This window comes from Oreochromis niloticus, linkage group LG20, assembly GCF_001858045.2.
Source record: "Oreochromis niloticus isolate F11D_XX linkage group LG20, O_niloticus_UMD_NMBU, whole genome shotgun sequence".
NCBI lineage: Eukaryota > Metazoa > Chordata > Actinopteri > Cichliformes > Cichlidae > Oreochromis > Oreochromis niloticus.
Window position 1 is genome coordinate 23,155,660 of NC_031984.2, and position 23,459 is coordinate 23,179,118.

General features: G+C 40.1%; 3 protein-coding genes across 6 annotated transcripts in view; 1 reads left to right on the forward strand and 2 right to left on the reverse strand.

Moving 5' to 3' along the window:
- The first annotated feature begins 792 nt into the window (after nt 1-792).
- On the forward strand, nt 793-7,830 carry alas2 (aminolevulinate, delta-, synthase 2). Its single transcript, XM_003444795.5, has 10 exons — nt 793-951; nt 1,930-2,284; nt 2,422-2,514; nt 2,653-2,875; nt 3,860-4,044; nt 4,143-4,322; nt 5,206-5,370; nt 6,211-6,479; nt 6,965-7,127; nt 7,398-7,830. Exons 2-10 carry the CDS (start codon nt 1,951-1,953, stop codon nt 7,559-7,561), a joined length of 1,776 nt encoding a protein of 591 aa, XP_003444843.1. The 5' UTR covers nt 793-951; nt 1,930-1,950; the 3' UTR covers nt 7,562-7,830.
- ttc34 (tetratricopeptide repeat domain 34) lies at nt 7,562-18,519 on the reverse strand. Of its 3 annotated transcripts, none has more exons than XM_025901974.1 (8): nt 17,047-18,519; nt 13,567-14,514; nt 13,179-13,401; nt 12,533-12,725; nt 10,871-11,037; nt 9,654-9,927; nt 9,265-9,479; nt 7,562-8,857 (listed from the first exon to the last, which is right to left on the reverse strand). In XM_025901974.1, the coding sequence occupies exons 2-8, from the start codon at nt 14,508-14,510 to the stop codon at nt 8,312-8,314; spliced, it is 2,562 nt and encodes an 853-aa protein (XP_025757759.1). In that variant the 5' UTR covers nt 14,511-14,514; nt 17,047-18,519; the 3' UTR covers nt 7,562-8,311. The 3 variants fall into 3 exon arrangements, with proteins under 3 accessions (XP_025757759.1, XP_025757758.1, XP_013126574.1); XM_025901973.1 differs by having other exon boundaries at nt 13,567-15,295; XM_013271120.3 differs by having other exon boundaries at nt 13,567-15,339.
- A 135-nt stretch (nt 18,520-18,654) lies between these two features.
- si:ch211-112c15.8 (tumor necrosis factor receptor superfamily member 8) overlaps nt 18,655-23,459 on the reverse strand; it is a 28,304-nt gene continuing 23,499 nt past the window's right edge. For both annotated transcript variants that reach the window (XM_005478264.4, XM_013271121.3), the window contains one exon: nt 18,655-20,320. In XM_005478264.4, the coding sequence (XP_005478321.3) occupies nt 19,980-20,320 (341 nt within the window). In that variant the 3' untranslated portion in view covers nt 18,655-19,979. The remainder of the gene's footprint in view (nt 20,321-23,459) is intronic.

Consider the following 23,459-nt stretch of genomic DNA (forward strand, 5'->3'; position numbering starts at 1 on the left):
TAAAGTAAGAAATGCCACAATTATTTGTGCTGTTTATGCTCTAGGTAGCCCTTAACACACTTTTAATGCAATCAGCTGAAATTATAATATTTCCAGAGCCTTAAATATACCAAAACCTTGCCTATAGCCAAACCATTGTTTTTACTTGTGTCCTGTAAAGTCTGTTTATAGTCACGATGGAGATAATAACACTAGCCCCCAGAGTATAAACACCCCAAAATACAAGTATTTAAAGGTAAATGCAATACATTTGCAGGTAGAGCAAATAATGTGTGAACATTTATTTCCTGTAACCTTCACCTGTTCTGTGTTGTACTGTATAAACTGTTTCTGTGTGAATACATTACATTAACACAGAGACAACTTTTGCTATGTTTTTAAAAAAAAATGTAAAACTGTATATGTTATGAACATTCATGAAGAAACATTAATCATACAATGTCCTCATTTCTCTGTTAAAGTAAAACACAAAGACCCAAAAGAACCTGACAGTGTGGCTTATTTTTGGAGATGGCGTTGCTTTCTATATTGGTAGAAAATTGCAGTGTGACTTGAACATGATGTCATGTCTTCTGATAATTTAGGCTCATCATCTGCGGTATCATCATGGACTCTTTGTTGTGGTGTAATAGATCTCATATTCATAAGCTGTGGAACATGAAGATATTGCAATTGTTACCACAAACTTGTTCTCACCATTATTTTAAGTTGCAGCGCGTGCCACAACACAGCGTGTGCCGATAGGAACCCTATCAGCGTCTTTGCACCTCCCACAAACACAAACAACACCCTTCTGTGGCCCCCCAAAGCTGAGATCCGCACGAAACCTCTGATGGGTGGGAACTGAGCTGATTGCATAATGCTCCTCAACATCTGACCAATAACTGTTGACACTTACTGACCCTCTGCCTATTTGCTGTTTGGAAGTTCGTCCTCAGTGCAGGTCAACAGGTGAGCTTTCTTCATTATTAACCCTGCTCTAATCATTTCTAAAATTATAGCCGTTGTTTTTATTTGATTTTTGTTGTAATTGTAGATGTTTGATTCAAATATTCTTAAGTGAGATGAAAACATCGGGTGTGGATACTCCATCATTAATAAATAAATGAGGATGCATGCATTTTTTGTTGGTTAGCTGCCTTCTTCTTCTTGTTGCTTTGTGTGTCAATATTTAAATGTATTTAAAGTAATTAACCAAACAATCATAAGGTGAAAAGATAATTTGACCTACTTTTATGGTTTAAATGGAAATAGCAGTTAAAGATAACATCAGAATTCAAGAGAAAACCCAGACTTCACAACAACTGCTTCCCACGCTATTTCTGCAGACTACAAAAATAATGTGGGAAATCATAGAACCTGTTCCGGTAGCTAACTAAACTACACATACAGGTGCTCATCAGCAAATTACAATATACATCAGTATATTTGTGTGGTAGAGTGTGCTTTACCGAGTATTTTTCCTGAGTCTGAAAAACTTTTCGGACTCAGGAAATAATGGCCATTAACCAAAAAGAAACGTCTGTTTTATCGAGGATTATTTGAACGCTTCCATGGTAATCAGACTCAGCTGATGATGCAAGTAAGGGTAGCTCTTACGTGCCTGCAGAGTTAAGATAAGTGGATGCTCCATGCCGCACCCAGTAGGAGGCACCTACTGCTTTCTAAGCTGAGCCATTACCAGTCAAGTTGAGTCATACCCCTGTTATCATCATTTTGCATTTTTGCATGTTAAGCTAAGGCTTTAGATCCTTTGTGAAGGGAGTCAGGGAATTACCATATAGTGTATTTGACTAAAACAGGCTATTTTTACCTGAAGTAATTAAATAAATAAATCTGGGTTGTATTACAGAGACTCTATGCTATGTAATTTATAATCTTCACCCACGTAAGGCAAAATCTTTTGTCCCATCTTCTGTCTTAACCCAGAGTAAGAACAGCTTCAGTATCATGGCTGCCTTCCTCCATCACTGCCCCTTCCTCAAGTCGGCTCCAAAGCCGGCTTTAAGGAGAACCGGAGCCGCCTTGCTGTCTCTTGCGAATCACTGCCCCCTCATCGCTCGTCAGATCACCGTGAGCGGCCCGGGCTCTCTGGAAGCCAAGCTGAACGTCTCGGCCCCCACACCCCAGGATCAACAGCTTCCCACAGCTGAACAAAGGAGGCTCTTTGCCCAAACTGCTACTCAGGTGGCTGTGTCCGTATCAAAGGGCTGCCCTTTTGTCAGCTCCCAGATTGGGATGGTCCGAGCCAGCCCTGAAGTACAGGAGGATGTCCAAGAAAGTGGTAGGAATTAAGTACCTGCGGTGATGCTGCCATCAGAATAGCAGAATTTGAGCTTTAATAGAAGAAAATCTGACGAATTACAAAAATAGTGGACAAAATATTTATAAATTTGACACAATCACACTCCTCTCTGACAGGTTTGATGGCTTCTCTGAAAGGTGTAAAGGATTCTGCGTGCCCAACATCTGCTCAACCCAACACTGTTACCCACCTCCTCAAAGACAACATGGGTATGTTACACAAATAAAAGGGCTGTACCCCTCCGGTCATTTCATTGTGATATTCTGTGGTAAATATTCACCAATAAAAAGCTGTCTGTTGAATGCTGTAGAGTAACTGAAGCCCAGTCAAAACTATTCTTCCCACAGCTGGCCCCAGCTATGACTATGATCAGTTCTTCGTGGAGAAGATTGCTGTGAAAAAGAAGGACCACACATACAGAGTCTTCAAGACAGTGAACAGGAGTGCTGAGGTCTTCCCGTTTGCTGAGGATTACTCCATTTCTGGACGGGAAGGCTCCCAGGTGTCCGTCTGGTGCAGCAACGACTATCTAGGAATGAGTCGGCACCCACGGGTCCTCGGCGCCATCAGGTAACAGGACACAGCAAATTTCACGTCTTTGTAAGCTTGCAAAGGCATGTCTAATTATTTTTGGTGTTTTCATGATATGAAAATGACAAATCATGTAGACACTGTGTTTATAAAATATATGATACTAATAATAAATGCTAAAGGTGCAATGAGGAAGTCAAAATGTGAATGTTGTACTCAAAGCAGTCGGGCCTGTATTTGGTAGTCAAGTCATGGCTCTGAGCAAAATTTGCTGACAGGTTTGAAATTTTGGACAAATATGAAAGACTTTTCACCGGCTCAAAATTTAAATATATGCACTGCTTGGTTTTGGACCACATATCTGCAGATACTGTTTGGATTTGAGTAATGAAATATCCTTTTATGCCGATACAAAGCAGCAGACTGGCTTGGGTAATCTTATATTTAAATTGCATCATTCTTGCAAGAAGTGAAACCAAATAAACTGAAAGGACTCGTGAATTTGACAGAAAAACATAAGCATAGTGGGCATAGTGGAGAAGATATGTGATTCAGTTCAGTTTAATGTAGTTTTAATTATCTATTGTAAGGTACCGTTATAGCGAGAAAACCCCAACAATCAGAAGGCTCCCTTGAAGCAAGCATTTGGCAACAGTGGGAAAGAAAAACTCCCTTTTAACAGGAAGAAACTGCCAGCAGAATCAGACTCCGAGATTTCCATTTGCAATGACTTAATGGAGAGGGGCGGAAGACAGGCTGTAAAATAGAGACAGAGATTAATAATTACTAATGATTGAATACAAAGTCATGTAAAAATACACAGAGAGTGAAAAGAGGTGAGTGAAGAAGACACACTCAGGGTCACCTGATCCACCCCGGACTATAAGCTTTATCAAAAAGGAACATTTCAACGCTAATCTTAAAAACAGCGAGTGCTTCTGTCTCGCAAATTCAAACAGGGAGCTGGTTTCATGTTTTGTATCTGGGCTTGATGTTGCACCTTTTTGTTGTGGATGTCCACAGAGACGCTCTGGACAAGCATGGTGCAGGAGCTGGTGGGACGAGAAACATTTCAGGCACCAGCAACTTCCATGTGTCTCTGGAGAAGGAGCTTGCCGAGCTACACCAGAAAGATGCAGCGTTGGTCTTCTCCTCCTGCTTTGTGGCAAATGACTCCACCCTCTTCACTCTGGCTAAGATGCTGCCAGGTAAATAATTACCTGAACATTAAAATCACTGTCAACCAGTTATTAGTTATTTAGCAGTTAGCAGTTGTTTTTTTTTATTTGTTTCATGATCTATTCAGGGTGCGAGATCTACTCTGACGCTGGGAACCACGCATCCATGATTCAGGGCATCAGGAACAGCGGAGCCAAGCGTTTCATCTTCCGCCACAATGACAGTCGACACCTGGAGGAACTGCTCCAACGCTCAGACCCCACAACACCAAAAATAGTGGCGTTTGAGACTGTGCACTCAATGGACGGTGAGAACCACGAAGTCAAAAGTTTAAAAAAGCACTTTTGGATACGAGACTCTTATTTTTCCATTATCTCTTTCTCTCAAGCTGCTTCAGGGGGTACCTGAAGGAGTTCCCACATATGCTAAGCAGATGTTGGGTGCGCCTCCTTCAAAAAAGTTCAACAGTTATCACCAGTATAAGTTTAGAAATTATATTTGATAAAGAGTAAATCAGAGGAGAAGTATTGTATTGTTCTCAACTCAGTTTTTTCAGCATATTACACCAGTGACAGCTCCATAAAGCACGAGCTGATCATACTTTTAAAAGCAAAAACTGATATTAATCATGTTTTTTTAATTGTTTTATGTGTTCTTTTATGTTTTATATATACAGTATGTATGACAAATTTCGTTTCCAAAATCTGTGAGAATAACTCACCAGATACTTCTCAACCACACATTCTGGATGCGGTGGTTGACAAATAAAAGGAAAAACGCCTATCCTTTGACCCTCTACAGTTGAGGGATCTGGTGGCTCTTTTTCGTAAAGTTGCTGTGAGTGATTAATTATTCTTTGCTTAAACATTTTTCTCCAAAAGGGAGTGATCTCTTTCTCAATGAAAACTCCCCCGTCTGTAGTGCACTAGTCACTGACTGGTTTTATGACTCCAAAGATTATATAAATCATAAACCACAGCCTTGAGATTCACCAGTTTTCAACCAAATTCAGCATCTTTGGGAAATTTTGGGCTGACATGTTCTCCGCCTCCATCAAGAAAACACCAGATCAAGGATTAGCTTTTGGAAAAGTTGTGTTTTTTCCTTTAGTATGTCACCTTTTTTAGATCTTAAATACTTGCTACTTTTATACCCTGTTGTTGTACCTGAACACTGTTCTAATTTTTCAGGTGCCATATGTCCTCTGGAAGAGCTGTGCGATGTAGCCCATCGTTACGGAGCGCTGACATTTGTTGATGAGGTTCATGCCGTGGGCCTGTACGGAGCCCACGGAGCTGGAGTGGGCGAGAGAGACAACATTATGCACAAGATTGACATTGTTTCTGGGACCTTAGGTGAGTTATCCACTTCTCCCACACCAACGGTTTTGTCCTTTCATGTTGAGCGTAAGCGGGACAAGGTAAACAGCTTCAAACTGTCACAGGCTCTGCTACCGGCCCAACTCCCATTTACAGCCTCTGCTGCAGTAACTGTCACTGTCGTATTGCCAACAAAGGAGCAATAACTTTTAACAGGCATGATACTGCTCCCCTGTTGGTTAAATAAGGTCAGGAGAGAAGTGAGCTCTCATCACAGGAAGCAGAGGTTTTATCAGCTGAGCGTCAGTTCTACTCCCTCTCTGGCTGTTCTGATAAAACTGTCCACAGGCAGGCTGCGTGGTGTGAAACTTAATGGTGATGTAAGGTTTTTGGTGGAAATCCTTGTGAACTAATCCCGGATTACAACATCAGACTTTTACAAAGTCTGGTTACAACAGTTCACATGACGGTAAATAAAAAAAATAATGATGAAACTTAATTAAGAAATTGATACGAATTGATATGGGAGTGTTTTAGCTGGTGTTTTAGAAATATTCAAATTCACTTGATTCAGACTTAATAAATTTTGTGTAAATTTTTTCTGTATTCTGCTTTTTTAAATGTTTATGTTTATATATTTATTGATGTAACAATAATCATATTTTTAAAATAAAAATGTAAATAACTTTTTAAATAAAAATATTATTTATTAAAATCCCTGTAGTAAAATTTACACCTGTGAAATGTATTTATGTAGAAATAATAAAGTTATACAAAATAGCAATGCAAAAAAAAAAAGTATGTCACATTTATTTACACTTAATAAATGCTCTCCCCACCACTTTACATAGAATCTGTCATTTGTTACTATTTCAGGTAAAGCCTTTGGCTGTGTGGGAGGCTACATCGCCAGCAGCGCTGCCCTGGTGGACACAGTGCGCTCCTACGCAGCCGGTTTCATCTTCACAACGGCCCTTCCCCCGATGGTCCTGGCTGGAGCGCTGGAGTCTGTGCGGGTCTTGAAGAGTAAAGAGGGGCAGGCGCTCCGCAGAGCCCACCAGAGGAATGTCAAACACATGAGGCAGCTGCTCATGGATAAAGGCCTACCCGTGGTCAACTGCCCCAGCCACATCATCCCCATTCGGGTAAAAAGATTTAGCACTGCTAAATGGACACTGGATTACAGCCACCGTTATTTCAGTATCACTTGTTAGTTAAACCTGATTTTCCTTATTATATATATTATAATACTTATTCATTTTATAAACCTAGAAAGTACAACGTAGATCAGATGAAGTCGGGAGGGTAACACTGACTTAGTTATAGTCTTTAATCATGATTAAATTGCACAAATAAGGAAACAATTAAGTAAACTGAGTCTTAAAATTTTATAATAGGCTTCAACAACTGCACAACAGTTTATTTAATTAGTTTAGAGTTTTTTATTATTTTTAACACATTCAAATTTTGATTAGAACTAACCAATTAAGCAGCCCATAATTAACCCAGAGATATAATCTAGACTCTACAGGCTGAGTAAAATGATTCATCCATGTATGCACTACCTAACTGTGCAGAATAAAAGCTTCTTCTAAATGACACGTGCCATCTTTTATGATTTATTTTCCAGGTGGGCAACGCTGAGCTGAACACCAAGGTGTGTGACATCCTTTTGGAGAGGCACAACATCTACGTACAGGCCATCAATTACCCCACAGTGCCTCGTGGTGAGGAGCTGCTGAGACTGGCTCCATCTCCTCATCACAACCCCAAAATGATGGAGTACTTTGTGGGTGAGTGTGAGACCACTTGCTGTAATTAGGTCAGAGGTGTTCTGGTAAATATCTGGCAAAATATGGGGATAATGGCCAGTGCAAATGCTTTCCCACAAGAAATTGTGGCTCTCTTGACATTGACCTGCTCCCCAAAATGACCGTGCTCTGTGGGGAGCTTAAAAAATGGCACGTGCTAGAATAATCAAAGCAGAACTTTTAAACATTTTAAATGAAAATAAATATCAACATTTAACTGTTTATTCTTACAAACACTTTTATCATTCACAGGGAAACTGGTGGATGTTTGGCAGGAAGCAGGTCTTCTGCTCAATGGCCCGGCGACCGCTTCCTGCACCTTCTGTGACCGCCCACTGCACTTTGACCTCATGAGTGAGTGGGAGAAGTCCTACTTTGGCAATATGGAACCACAATACATTACTGTGTATGCATAATACAGACAGTGAATGTTTCATCTCAGCTACATGAGCAGTGCATAAATCTAATGCTATATACACCATACAATGCAAAAAGTCCTAGAGTAGAGGCACAGTGAAAAGTACAGTACTTTTGTTTTGACATTATGTTTAATTATTCTCCAATGGCAACAGTGTGAACTAAATTTCAGTATTTATAGTCACATGTACTTCTGCGTGCTAAATTGTGTTTGCCACCATGGATATGATTAAAGATTTGCCTTCATTTGAAAAGCATAAAACCTGCACACTTGGCACTTTCTTAAATCACTTATCTAGGTGTGACAGCATTGAACGCTGAATGATTTTGTTTATACATTATGATAGCATAATTATTGGTTTTTGTGATTATCACATTATTTACATTGCTAATGTTTTATGTCATAAGTGTTTGTGGTGTTAGATATTAATTCACTTACTCCTCTTATAATAAATATTTTGCTTTGATGTAATCATAAAGACACTGAATGTCTACAAACACTGCTGTTAATGCTGTAAGTTTAAACTGAACTTTGAGGGAATAATATGAACAGTAGCAGTGTGTGCTCTGGAAGCACCAAACGTCCGATGAAATTTTGGGAAGCTGAGCATAACAAAATGATGGGGATTAGGTTTTTCTTTTTTTGTTTTTAATTTTGAGGTAGGGAATTGACCTGATTGGAGCTTTTGCAGTAACTCTTTGCATTTATAAGCTCCACTGGAGATTCTGTGTCCAGTTCACAGTCAACACTAGTTCACGTTGCAAGGATTGGCCACTTCTCGTTTGACTTTTGCCCTCAGTCTGCGGAGCTCTGTGTTCTCACCGTCCAAAAGGAGGCCACATTCAGTCAAGGTCCAAGCCTTACTGAGATGTTGCTCCCCATAATGCTGCAGCGCCCCCCGCAGGAAGCACTCAGCCAGAGGCAGTCTTCCTAGCCCAGCCTCCACACACTGGATGGCCCGTTCTCTGTCGAGCTCCAGGGCCCGGATGAAGTCCTCCAGAGCTGGCCCTTCTTTGGAGCAGAGCACCAGGCTGCGACCTCGCAAGCACAAATCCTCCACCCGGACTTGAGGGTGTTCTGAACAGCTGTAGTCAGGTCCATCGTGTTTCTGGATAACTCTGTCCAGATCAGATATAGCCCGCTCATGTAAGCCCAGCTGTGCCAGGCACACAGCCCGCTGGTGAAGATACTCCATTCTCTGACTGCCGCCTGATTGTACTGCCACAGTCAGGAGGGTAAGCGCCTGCTTCCACTGGCCACATGATGACACACTGTTGGCCTCCTGAGCTGCTTCCTGTCCCAGTGTACAGTTAACATGTAGTTTAGAGTAGATATGTATCAGGTCAGTTCAGAATGCTGTTGGATTTTCTTGTAAGTGGTGCTTACTATTCTCAAACACATTATTGACTTCGCCACCTAATTTAGGCATCTAAAATAGTCATTGTGAGATGGTGGACCCGCCACAGGTTTGTACTGTATTTTTACCATAAATGAAAATACATACATAGAATATATACACACAACTATAACACCCATTGGTTCAATAGAGAGAAATGATATGGGGATTGTTTTTGTATTATCATGGAAATATCCTGACATAAACTTCATTTTTTGATGAAAAATAACACTGACAAAGCCAGAACAAACAACTTTGGCAGAACTGCTCATCTGGTACTAAATCTGGGTTTCCTGTACACTTACCTGTGCCATGCATTTTCGCTGATTAAATGGGATGAGAGCCAGCAAGAAGTCAAAATAGGATGAATCCTTCTCAGCCAGTTTGCTGAGCCTGCGAGCTGCGCTGCAGTACTTCTTCTGCCAGGCATCCACCACACCCGCCCGAGCCTGGGCCACTGCATCTCTTGGCTCCTGGCCAAATATCTGGCACAGATGAGCGCCTGCTGACTTAACCTCACCTGGAGCAGATGGACCATAACAGAAGTATGGATTACTGAAAACAGGGGATGACAGGTGCAATGGTGCTTTTTGTCAAATTGGAAACGTCACACAGCCTAAGCCATAAGCTGCTAGGCAGATGATTTCCAATCCTAGCAAGGATCCTGCTCAGAAAATTTCCCCCACAATCTCACCTTTTGCCAAGAGGATGTCCACGTAGAGCAGATGCCATCTGGGGTTTCTACAGTCAGCCCTCATCAAAGCTCCACCAATTATGAAAGCCTCTCTAAGCTGCTCTTCTTGGCAGGGAACACCATGAGTGGCCACAATATCTGACAGATTGGTACGACAGAACTGATGCAGCCAATCACAGACCAGCTTCCGTGCCCTGTCCTTAAGCGAAAGAATGTCTTTGGTCACTATGTCAGCGTTTATCTGAAGTGCTGCCAGGATGTCATGAGTGCATTCCTAGAGGGAGAACGGAGTTTGAATGTTATACTTAATTTCAACATGCAGTACAACATGCATAATAATCCTAATAAACTATCATACTTTGTTTTTCAGAATTTTTCTAGACCATGTTCATCAGTGTTAGCATAACACTGACATATTTATAAAAATCACAATTCTGTGGCACCACTTTTTCAAACAGATTTTACCAGAAAGCCACAAGGTGTCGCTTTATGTTTAGAGGAAAACTCAAATTAGGTTAAAGGGTTAACGATTCAAAGAAAGAAAGTAGCCTCGAAAGCCTTGCCATTATTTTTTATTCTTAATTCAACATTAGGGTCCCTGTGGGGCATTTCACCAAATATGATTTTATTATTACAATATAATAAAATTGAAGCAACTTCTCTAAACACAGACTAATAAATTAACACTTTACTATCAAGCAGGCAAGGTGTAAGAGCAATATAATATATGCTCTCTGGGCTACACCAAAAGGGCTATAAACTAGCTACCACTGTTACATTTAGTCAGGTCCTGGGTTCATTTTCTGCAGTTACTGAAAATAAATACTGAAAATGTCTTTTAAAATATTTATGCCACTTCTGTGAACCAGGAGAGTTTCTCAGGTCCTCCAGAAGAAGAAAAACATATGTGGTGAGGCTTCATCCCATTATACAATTGTATGTTTTACAGCTATGATTGTTGTTTAAATTATTCGAATGCTTAAATTCCTGTTATCAGGAAAGCCCTGAGGAGAACATTTTATTTAATAATTGTACATTAATTTAGTTTGATTTAATATAATACCAAGCACAGTAAGGAATCTCAGGTTGTTTTACTCGTCAGCTGTTTCACAACATATTCGCAACATATCAGTCAAGCACTTAGCTGTAATCACCCGAACAAAAAGGGCAATAGTATCGAGTTTCACTGATAGATAAGACTAGAGGAAAAAAAACACCTTTTGTTGATTCAGCATGAGATATGTGAAACCTCTTCCACAGAGGGCATGCACGTGTTTCGGATGCTCCTTCAGAATGGCACTGAAGTCAAATATGGCTGTTTTTCGCTGACCCAGCAAAGCGTAGCACCTCGCTCTTTCTAGTAGTGATTCAGCTGCCTCGCCACCTGAGAAAAACAATGAATTGACTGTTTTTATAGTATGTGCAATCTCATTTTAGTGTCAGTTTCAACCTTTGTACAAAATAAATCATAGATTCAAATACACATACACATTCAATACACACAGTAGAAGTGCTTTATAGGCTGGGTTCAGGTCCTGTGTTTAACCACAAAAGATGTGTGGTTAAATAATGCATAGCTAATCTACCTACAGATGAGGACACAGTGCTCAATTCATTCATTTCTCCCAATGATATTTAAAATTTCAGTTAAAATTATTTCTCTTTGCACACAATTATAGAATTATTTCAGAAAAAAAACGAGAATTACCAGAGTCAATATAATTAGCACCCTTAAAAACTCAAAGCACAAACCACTGATATGAAATAATGTACTTTAACATTGTAATACTCAAGGCTTGTAAAAATGGCACACAGTATAAAAGCTTCACAAAGACTTTGACCTGTCACTTGAGAAACCATCATGCCAAAAATACAAAAATCAATTTAGCTTGAAAAAAAAAAATCTTGATGCTCGTAAAGCAGAAGATGGAGTGGACTGGAGTGAGAAGTATCATTAAGAAATTCGAAGAGAGCCACACAATACAGAACAAGCCTGGTAGAGGTAGGAAGCAAACGATTTCAACGACTCTGGAAAGAAAACTACTGAGAGAGATATGTAAAGACACTCGTGAATGACTTAGCCAAGTTGGGAAATGTAGTCTCAAAAAAGACAGTCACTGCAGCCCTGCACAGGAATAGACTGCAAGAAAAACTCCACCACTGCACAAGAGACACTTTCAAATAAGACTGTAGTATACTAAAGACACCCTGCAGAAAGAATATGCTGCCTGTAAACTAGAGCTCTTGGATTTGTGAAGATTTTAAAAGAACACCTCAACCAATCAGCAGCAAAACTGGGTCTGGGTCGTCACTTTGTCTACTAACATGACAACAACGCAAAATATATGGGGCTCCAGGTGAAGAACTAATTCCAGGAGACCAAAGTGAATGTTATTGACTGGCTTGTAAAAAGGCCTGATTTGAGACTTGTTGAAAACTATAATAAACAACTACACACTACACAAAAAGGATGTACAACTGACTGTTAGCATCATGGAGGCTAATAATTTGACTCTGGCAGTTATTGTGAATAATTTAGTTTCTGTGTGCAAAGTAAAATCATCTAATCATCCAAAATAAAAATAGGATGTTTGGAAAAGCTGTGTCAAAAAGTCGTCCCTCTGTTTACCGGCACCTGGAAAAACCTTTTAAAAAATGAAATTTTCATAGTGAGGGTAATTATTCTATCCTCATCTGTACTTTGTGTTATGTTCTGAAAGACATTTGAAAGTGAAATCTAAAAAAAGCTTGAGTTTTGTGCTGAATGCCACAAATCATTACTCGAATCTGCATGCAACATCAAGCAATGTTAATACTATCAACAGTTAGAAACAGATCAGTAACAAATATCAATAACTCATCAAACAGATTCTATTCACCAGAGGCCATAATAGCAATGGAGAGATATGCCACAGCCTCTCTGACAGCGCTCTCCTCGCTTGTGCGGTCCAAAATGCGTTTTGCAGCTGAGTGGGAGTGTCCCTGCAGCAGTGCTCTGTCTTTCTGTTGTGCCACTGCCAACAGGGGGCGCAAGCAGCTGGTATCGCCACACAAGATGAGCTTTTTCAGCAGCTACAGGAAAAATTGACAGCCATGAAGAATAAATCAGGACTATTCAGTGCTTAAAATCATTGTTAACATTTTTTTAAACTCAAAACTACACTTTTCAAAACAAAACTAGATACCGTACACTGAAGTCAGACATTTGGATGCTTCTCAGGAAATTTTAGAACTGAATTGATCACTGAAGGTTTTTTCACATTTGAGCCCTCATAGCTCCTTATATCATGAATGTAATTACTTTAAAGGTGCATCCAGAAATTATTCAAAGGAAACAAGTTAAAAGAACAAAGGTGTTTCCCCAAAACTACTAATAATGAATTACAGTCTGCTTTCACTCAGCTTCCTGTTTTATTTATCTATGTTTTACAAAATAAGCAACTGTGAAGTTAGGTTTCCTAAACAGGAAACAAAAAATCCTGAATCCATTTGAACATGAAAAATTGGTACCCCAAACTTATATACCTGATTGGTGTCATAAAGAAAGCCTCTGTGCAGCTGAAGCAAAGCAAGGCGAGCCAAGATAGGTGCCCGAGTATTGGTGGGCCCGATGGACAGCAGCAATCGGTAAGCCTCCTCCACCCGACCAAGCTGGTACAAGGCATCTGCTGCCAAGATCTGAGGCCCATCGGCACTGGGCTGGAGCTCCATCAGCAACAGAGCAAGGGAATGGACACCAGCAGGAGTCCTAACGTACAAAGCAGAAAAAAACACAACGGGACAACAATCACACTGAGAAAACACACAACAGAGACCATACCATGCAATAAAGTAGACTTTTCCTGCTGTGACATGCCAAAATATTTTCTCTGAGAAAGCATTGCTCAGTAAACCACATCAAAAACAAACATACCTTGATCTGTGGTTGTCCCTCTTTGATAGGGTCTGCATATGGTCCTCCTTTTGGTGCTGTTGGGAGTCTTCACCAGCACTGGACTTGGGTTTGTGATCTCTAGACCCTTCAAGCATGAATCTTCCCTGCTCCAGCAGAACAGTAAACAGCAGCCCACGGTAGTTCCAGGGCACCAAGCAGCGCACAGCAAATGCTGTTTCCTGAGGATGCAGCCTGCTGGCTGTCACATAGTCTAACGCAGTCAGGTAGTGTAAGCCACCCATCATTCGCAGGAGCCCCCTGCCACAAAGTGCTCGCACACAGCTGGATGGGTGGGGGGCATTATGTTCAATCACAGCCTGAAAGTCTTCTAACGCACCCTTCTGGTCATCAGAGAGAAATCGTGCATATCCACGAAGGACGTGGACCGTGTTTTGATAGCTCTGCTTACCTTGTGAGGCTAGCTGGCTGCAGATAGAGAGGGCCTCTTTGTGCTCCCCTCTGAGGAGAAGACAATCAGCCAGTCGGACCCGCAACTCTCTGTCTCCCCCACCAGGTTCTAAATGGCACAGGGTCCGTAACTGAGTGATAACAGGGTCCAGAAGTTCCACTCCTTCAGTAGATCGCAGATCTGCACGGACAAGGACTTGCTCTCTGTAATCAGACAGGCCTCTCTCCGCCTGCTGACGGAGATGGTTGCAAGCTGCCACCCCAGTCCCCTGATCCATGAACAGCTTTTGGAAGTAAATTCGGGCAGTGGCTGGGTGAGTCTCAAATGCTTTCCCCAAATCTTTGCACTCCTCTGCAATCTTTCCACCTGCTGAAAAGCAAGCAGCTGCTCGACTTGTCAAGAGTCTGGCTGTCCTCTCAGGAGTTTCTTGGAGTAATTTTTCTATAGTACTCTCTGATATTTTCTGGCCACGAGCATGCTGCAAGAGGGAAGAGTATGCCTCTGCACTGTCCATAAACCTGCCCGTCAAAAACAAATACGCTGCATTGAGTTCCTGTACTTCTTTGTTACCAGGTGAGATAGACAGCAAAAACTCAATAACAGTAGCAGAAGTTTCTTCTTCAAGCTTGTCATTGTCCTTCGTTTCCACTTTCCACTTGCTGTCAACTACCAGAGTGGGATGTATGAGCATGATTTGTTCTGCAAAGGCCTTCACTATTTTGGGTAGGTGTTCGGCTTGTCTGCTCTTCACCAGTGTGACAGTTTCAGACTTGCTATTCCTGTAAGCTTTGAGGTAAATCTTTAGTCCCTTTAACCTGTGAGATTCTGATAACAAGCAGGCGAGGGCTCGAGTTATCTCTAACAAAACATGAGTTGAACCCTCTGGAGGAAGGTTCCGCTTCCCTTCAAGCATAGCGGTGCAACGAGCAAAAATCTCCTCACAGGCATGCGTGCCACTCTGAAGAAGAGACTCCATTTTGTAAATGGTGGCTGACAGATTGTTGGGACTGAGTGTGGAGAGGAAAACAGCAGCAAGACCTTTATTAAGACCCTCTGCAGGCTGATTCTTCACATGACTGTCAAGCCAGCCCTCTAGAGTAGCGATCACCAAATCCAGACCAGACTTATCCAGTTTTCTCATGTGGGACACCGCAGAGGTGGCGTGAGTCCTGAAGGCAGACATGTACAAGGAGGTGGCTCTCTCCAGCTCACCGCTCCGAAGTAACTTGTCTCCTTCCTTACATAGCTCTGAAATATTGACTCCAGGTCGAACCAAAGCAGTCATGATTGTTCAAATGGCTGGAAAGAACACTGGATTGTTCAAACGGATGGATTGTTCATGGCTGTTCAAAGCAATTAAAACATTGTAGTCTAATGGTTAAAGGAGGAAATGAGGATAAAATATATCTGTCACATGTCGAAATGTAAAAGAAGAAGAAGAAGTAATAAAAACGAGGAAAAACAAGCACCTTTACTCTTCAACATAGCGTTCATAATTTCATCAATTTCGACAAGAAGATCCCCAACACCACTATTTGAAATACAGCCCCAAACCATGACAGAGCCTCCATCATGCTTTACAGATGGCTGTAGAGACTCATTGTTGTACTCTCTAGACCTCTTCTGCACATATTTACAAAAGATTTGAAATTTGGATTGATCTTCTGATCTTCAGTCCAGTTCTTGTGTACTTTGCCATATCTCAGCCTTTTCTCATAGTTTCCCTTGACAGCCTCCCATATACAAAAGCCATTTCTGATCAAGCTTTGGTGAATAATATCAGATGAATTGAAAGGCCAGATCCATCTCTCAGTTCCTGTGACAAGTCTATGGTGGATTTTCCCCCTATTTCTTATTTCTTTTCTTTCTTAAGATACTGATCATCTGCTGTAGTTCTTTTAGACCTGCCACTTTTCTCCTACTACTCTCCGGACTCCTGAGTTTTTTATTCAGGATATTTCACATAAATACAGATTATTCAGGATTTTAGGAAAGATGTTGTTATACTGAGTTACACTGATTACTCAGTATGGAACATTTATGACATAGTTTTCAACTAATAGCTCTCTGAGAATCACATTGTTGGTGCAAAAATACTATTGTTTTATTTTGGGTATTTTTAAATATATTTAACTGAAGAAAAACACATGATGTTTTATGACAGGCTGCTAGTAAAAAAGATAAAATTTAAAAAAAAAAATTTTTTGCTAATTTTTCTGTTATGTGTAGACACAACACTAGTTCATCCCTTGGGTTAGAAGACTTATGCTTTTTATTGCATTGTTAAGTTGTTCAAAATAACCAAAACAAACAATAAATTATTTCTCTGAAAATTATCAGGTACAAAAACTGGAGTGAAAAGGTGTGAAAAAGTAGCCAACATCCAAAAAGAAAAAACTTGGAAGGCCTTCAGAAAGCCTGGAAAACTATTCCTCAGTAACACTAAAAATGAAAAGAAAAAAAAGAAAAAAAAAAGTCTTGTATGAAGGTAAGTATGTTGCTTAAATTTGTTACTTGGAAGCCAAATTTAAAGACACGAGGGGTGGCTTGAAACTTTTGCACAGTGTTTTCTATTATTTATAACTATGTATTTGTACTGTTCTGCCTCGATATTAGTTTGGTAAAATTTTACACACACACACACACAAAATAAGATTATCATTGCCAAAAGAAGAAAGACTTTATCTATTACAAAAGGAACTGGTAAAATAAAATTGCCTAAGACTTAACTGGATTTGTACCAGTGGCTTTTATTGAGCCATTGTTAACCTGTTACTGTGGCTTTTTTGACAACAACAGTAGACTGAATCCCTCAAGACTTGAAAATGTCTTTAAAATTCTATTTCACGGGTAGCGTCAACTTATTGTCTTGAATTAGACGTCCCGACAAAAGAAAACTGTGCTCCATGTTTGTAATTCAATAGCTATCCGGGTCAACGCTCACAAAAGGAGCTGCAGCGGAATTTTTTCAAGTGTGTAACAGGTGGCACTGAGACAGCATAAAATATATAGATATATTAAAAACACACACACACACAAACCACAAAAACCTTTTTGTCTCGGCAAACTCCTCCAGGCTGTGTCGCGTCTCTTCTCAGGACGGGACGGTTTACGTCGCCAGCTGCTGTTTTTGAGAATCCGGGTCCGGTTGCCAATAGAAACCACTAACCCTCGTGCTTACTTGAACACCACAGAAAACGTAGGAAGCCTGCAGCTTCCTTATTGGCGACACTGCGTAAAATTGTTGATAAAAATCTGCTCCTTCACGCTAACGGTTCAAGATATGCTGCTGGAAGCACGAAAAACGGTGTGAAAAGGGGGAAAATATGTCATTTGGAAATACCTCCAAAGAGCCGTTCATTTTCCTACAGACATTTTAAGAGATTAAAAAAAAAATGCTAAATCCGTCTTTAGTTAGCCTCCAAACTGTGCTGTAGCTGGTGCTCCCGGTGGTTAATTGTCTTTATTCGGTTCATTTATAGCACACGAAATGATTAAAAGAAAAGAAGAAATCATATGACAAATCGAAAAGGAGTAGGTTGAAGCTACAGCTTATATAACACCTACCCATGATTGAAAAGAAAAAGGTCAAGACATAAGGAAAATGAAATTAACTTCATCTTTAACCTCTTATTTAAAAAAAAAAAAAAAAAAAACATTTTAAAAGCCATCCCATGCCAAAAAGTGATTTTCTGTGCTTATATTGATGAATATAAACTGATAAAAAGGCAGTAGTCAAGAGGACTTACAAAGCCTTTATATATATAAAATAAAGAAATGACCTGTTTTGCAAAGATCTTTATGACAGCTTTATTGTGCCTACTCTGTGGTCAACATTATCATCAGTCCCAACCTTTTTTTGGACGCTTAAAATATCTTTATAGAAAGATTGTGTTCAACTTCTTGCAGTTTCTACTTCCCACTTGGCCAAGTTTAATTTGAAAAACACTTTTTTAACTTCACTAAATTTTTTTACCTGGTTAAATAAGTATAAAACTTTTACCTTGTAAAAGAAGTGTTGCTTACTCTGCATGGCTTGTTATGATATCATTTGCGAGATATGAGTGACAGTAAAGGCCAACAAGTCATTTAGAGCAGTTTCATTTCTAGTAATCTTTCATGTGTTTATTTATTTATTTATTGAGAAATACTGGAAATCCCTTTTTGGCAGGTGACACTGGTGTGGTTAAAAACATGACAAACACATGCTGATGTGCAGCCTGACAGCATATATACATGACAGCACCAAGAGAATAATGCTATAGATTTTGAAGCTGTCGTGCTGCATGTAAACACAAAGTGAATGTCGTCCTGTAAGGGAGCTGTTATTTTTCCATCCAGTAACTATGAACAATATAAGGCAGCTGTTCTTTGTGCTTTTAGCCCAATTTGGAATTCATGAGATGGGTGTAATCCAACTCAAGAATAAAAGCTCTTCAAGTACTGTGCTCCTATTTTCTTTGTAGGTGGAGTGTGTGTGAGCTTACAAATGCAGAGCGGCTGCTGCGGTTCAAACATACAGTCCATACTCCCACCTTGTGGCCAAACATTTTATTCATGACATTAACATATACAGGTGACATTTTGACTTGAGGTTTTACAGTAGCACGTTATCATAACAGTGTGCCACTAAAGACCACAATGAGATGAAAAACATAAAGATTTTCACTTTCAGTTTATTCTGCACCACACAACTATTCATACAAATGGATCATAAATAAAAAAAACAATAATACTTTAACCTGTAAAACATATACAAATATTTATATCTCAGGGACAGTGACCTAAATTCCCATTAAAACTTTCTTAAATAAACATCTTAAACTGGAAAATCCAAGACCTTTACTGTCAATGAAGTATAATGACACACACACATACACACACACACACACACACACACACACACACACACACACACACACACACAAAAACTCTCAAAGTGAGATACCCAAACACCACAAGTGAGAACCATCCGTTCAAATGGAATATGTGTGGTGAGGAAAAACCCAGCATGCTGAACACTGACACCATTTAGTTGCAGGAAACTGAAAAACTGACGTCCTTTGGGGATTTCAGTTTTCTTCCTTTGCGAGGGTGCACAATAACAATCAGTGGCTGAGTTGTTATACCAAACGAGGGAGACGTCTGCAGCTGTGCTGCACAAACATCCCAGATGTGCACGGAGTGATCACGCACACGCACAGTTTAAAGATTCAAACTGAAAAAGTCTGTCCTGTGACAAGTCAAAAGGAAAAAAAAAAAGAGAAATCTCAAGCACAGACTCGTGGAGGTAAAACAATCACGTACACTACACTAAGGAAGTGCAACTTCCTTGCTTACCCTTTAAGCACATACACCTCCCGGTTATGCATGTACATTGCAGTACTGCTGTAAAACCGCAGCCTCCATTGTTGGCATTTAAGAGGCACCACACAAAAAACTGGAGGTTAGATTGTTCTAAACTACTTTTTGGCAGCAGCCATTAGTTACGGGAAGGGGACATCCCTTAATATTTTTTTATTTATTTACTGTCTCCACCTACTGTAGGCTACAAGAATATTACGAGTGTGTTAAGAGGTGTTATGTGGTTCCTAAAAATGCTAACGATGCTCTTGAGGAAGGAAACTGATGTTCAAAACTGCATTTTCCACAGCTACAAATCCATTATTTCATATGTTTACATTCAACATTTTAGGTTTCTGTGTTAACATGAAACAAGGGTCCATTTTTTTCATGCCAGCTTATCAGATGTTTTTATTTGGCTTTAATCTACGTCTGCATTACTCAGTACGGGATATTTACGACATTGTTCCAGGTTTCTAGGGTTGTACTATATGGCTACAGATCGTAATGTCCTTTCCAGCGAGTGTCTAGTCTTTCACACCAGTGTCCATGGCTGAATAATTTATGTTTCCAGTCGTGTTATAGATAGCATTACTCTTGTGCCGCCAGGTACAGCCTCAGTTGTCCCGCACTGCTCCATTCAAATGGCTGTGAGCGCCTGTCTGTGGTCAGGCGTCCACTGCAGCTGTTCCAGGCTTTCCTGGAGCAGCTGTGCACAGCCGGATAATTCCATGTAGTGTAAGGCTGAGAAAATATCACTGAGTTTGGAGGAAGAGTGCTGGCTCCACAGCCTCAGCATCTGGTACTGCTTCTCCATGGAGCCGAGACTGAAACCAGTCTCCATCTCGACTCGCACCATCTGCTGGTCAGTCACCTTAAGCAGACGCAAGAACTCCTTCCACCTATGCAAGGGCACCTCCTTGATGATCGCGTAGAGGACGATGGCCGGCCAGCGATCTGCGTGGTCATGTTGTCTGGCAACTGGAAGGAGAGAATAATTAACAGTCAGAGGACACAGGGCACTCAGCTGCTTGTTTTGCGTCAGTCTGAGATTAAAATAATCCGTTTTTCTGTGAAATAGAGCATTTGCGCAGCAGTTCACCTTCTGTCTCAAATAAGTCAATTTTGCTCCTTCTAAGAGCTTCCTGTTTGTGATCACCCTGTTAGGATATCTGTGAGTCACTGACGTCATCCATTGCCACGATTAGAGAAACTAATGTGAAATCAAGTGATAAGCAGTCTGAAGCTTGTTTCAAATTAAAGAGCTTTATATGGGTTTGTTCCCCATACACTGGCCTCACTGATCAAAACTTTGGTCATGTTTAAGATCAGCATTGTTACAGTGTGCAGTACTGTGCAAATGTCTTGAGCCATCCATCAGCTCTTTACATTTTGCAAAGAAAACAGCAGAGAGGTGCAAATATACACGGAAATGCATTAAATAAGGGCAAAACAGAGTTAATCTGTTCTAATGAGCTTGAAAGTCAAGCTTTTGTGTGACCACCTATGTTATCTAACACAGCCTGAACTCTCTTAGGTATGCTTTATTGCACTTTCTTTAACTAATCTTTGGGAATAGCTCCCCAGGCTTCTTGAAGCACATTTAAAGCTCTTCTTTGGCTGCTTTTCATTCCGTACTCTGTCACTGCTTCAATAAATTGATGTCCAGGCTCTGGGGAAGCCGATCCATGACCAATAGCCTTCCACTGTGTGTTTTTCTATCCAGTGTGCCTTTATTGCAATAACAGCGTGTCGAGCTGCGTTGAAAACAACTGGAATAAAAAAAATTGTTTTTTTGCTATGTTGTCTCTAATGTGTTAACACAGCACTGATTCATTCCTCGAGTGAGGTGTCTTTTTTACACTTGAGTGAGTCATAGGTCAGTGTGAAGTGGCAAAAAAAACAAACCAAAAAAAATCCTCTGAAAATGATCAGAGTGAGAATGAGTGAAAAAGCAGCCAATGTCCAAAGACAGAACTTTGAAAGACCTTCAGAAAGCCTGGAGAACTACTGGTCAAGACTAGTTTAAAGTCTGGCTCCTTGGAAGCAAATACATGAAGAAATGAGGGATAACTCAAGACTTTAACTCGTGATTTGTATATACTGACTCTAATATAAATCTTTTTTTTATGATTCAGTCCACACCTTGTAACAGTCGCAATTGTGTGGTGTCTCTTTAAGACAATTTAAGTTAATGTTTAGTGATGTCACAAGGATGCGCCACTGCTCTCTGTAGAGTGTGGGAGAAACTTGCTTGCGCATGGACGCATGGACTGACATGGACCTCGTATCTTTACCCTTCTAATTCAAAGTAATGTTACAGGTTGTAGGAACACTGTGCTTCATGTATGATAAGGCAGCAGCTGTTCAACCGGGCCTTGTGAGGTAGGTGATGAGTGTGTTAATTAAAGGACACCACTGTGGAATTCCCAGCACCAGTGTGGTCGTGAGTTTTTGACTGTCCTGCTGAGTGTTTCTGCCGCCTCCTCTCAACCACAGAATACAAACCACATTACAACCTCTGAACAGCATTATGGTATATTCTGGAAAACTAATTAATTAAGTAATTACTAATTAAGTAATTCAGAAGATATACAGAGAAATTTGACCACATTATATCAGCATTGGTCTGCTAAGTAGAAAAGTTTTCTCACTTTGTAATAACAGGACAACAACAGTCAAGAGACGTAATGATACAGAATACACAACGCAAATAAAAGTCCCATCTCAAGCTTATGAAGAGGAGAACAGAGCATAATCCTCACCACAGTTCAAACAGCACCAAACTAAAAACAGGTTTTGATCTTAGCCGTGAATGCCAACAACAACATGACCTCACTAATGACTGCAGTTGTATTTAAAGCACACCTACAGGCTTGAAAGGCTCACATGAAATTGAATATCAGGAGTTTACCATATGACACAGTTAACAGGCACATGTGTTCACTATCTGATTTGCCATTTGACCTAATGTCACATCGCTGACTGATGTGCAAGAGTAAGAACGCTCTATTTCATAGTTTCCACCTCCACAGATGTGGTTCTGATAAACACTATGGTGAACAAGAAGAGATGAAAAAGTAAAAACAACAGCACTTATAGATAGTATACTGTGCTTCTATCAGATGGAAGAAACTGCAACAGTAACATTTTTTAATTTTACTAATATAATTCAATTAAACAATGTAGCAGTAGCAAAATAGCGCTTCCTTTTAACAGCACAAGCAGACAAGCAGGTGTTTGAAGGGGTAGCTATTCTCCTTAAAGCTTTAGAAATATTGCTCGTCTAATGTTGCTGCTGATATTTTTAGTTTTTTAAAGTTTATGGCTTTTTCATTCGGTGTAAAACAACTGAGTAATTTCCCCTGGTTTTATCGATCATACATTATAATCGCAGTATCATTATGTTTTGAAGGTAATCTGCTTGGATCACACTTAAGCTGAAAGCATTTGTTAAATAATGGAACAATGAAACTGAAAAAAAAAATGCAGGCCAAATGCTACTTTTTCTGGCTATGACCTACTGTCTACCACCTATTAAGGTGCGTCATAAAAACATGTGTCACTGATCATAAATGCTAATAGCTTTACTGGAAAACTCAGTGCTGAACACTTCCTCTTCTACAACTTTTCTCACAGTTTTCACATCACTTATCTCAAACATTTAGAGCCAAGCCCATCACACCCTCCAGCACTCAATACCTAAGTCTCACTTCGGATGAAGTCCACAGTCATTTAAATGAGGGGAGAAAGTTGAAGGTGTTCTCACAGCTTTACTAACAATAGGTTTCACGTCCTCTCTAAATTAAACAAATTTCTAAAGTAATTCAGTGCAGCAGCATGCACCAGCTCTACTGCTCACCACAGAAAAAAAAATCACTCTGTGGTGTAGAAGCAAGTTCTTAAGCAACTACATTATTTTACCCGGCTTGTGCTGATCAGCCTGTTTTAAACTCCTAAGTGACCAAAAGATAACTCCGCCTTATAGTGTGTACTGTACAGAACTTGTCCCGAAGGACGTGATGCAATGACCCTAATTTTCTATCCATCTATCTAAATCTACATCAATATATATCTATATATATATATCTATATGTGTAGAGGGAAAGAGAGAGAGATT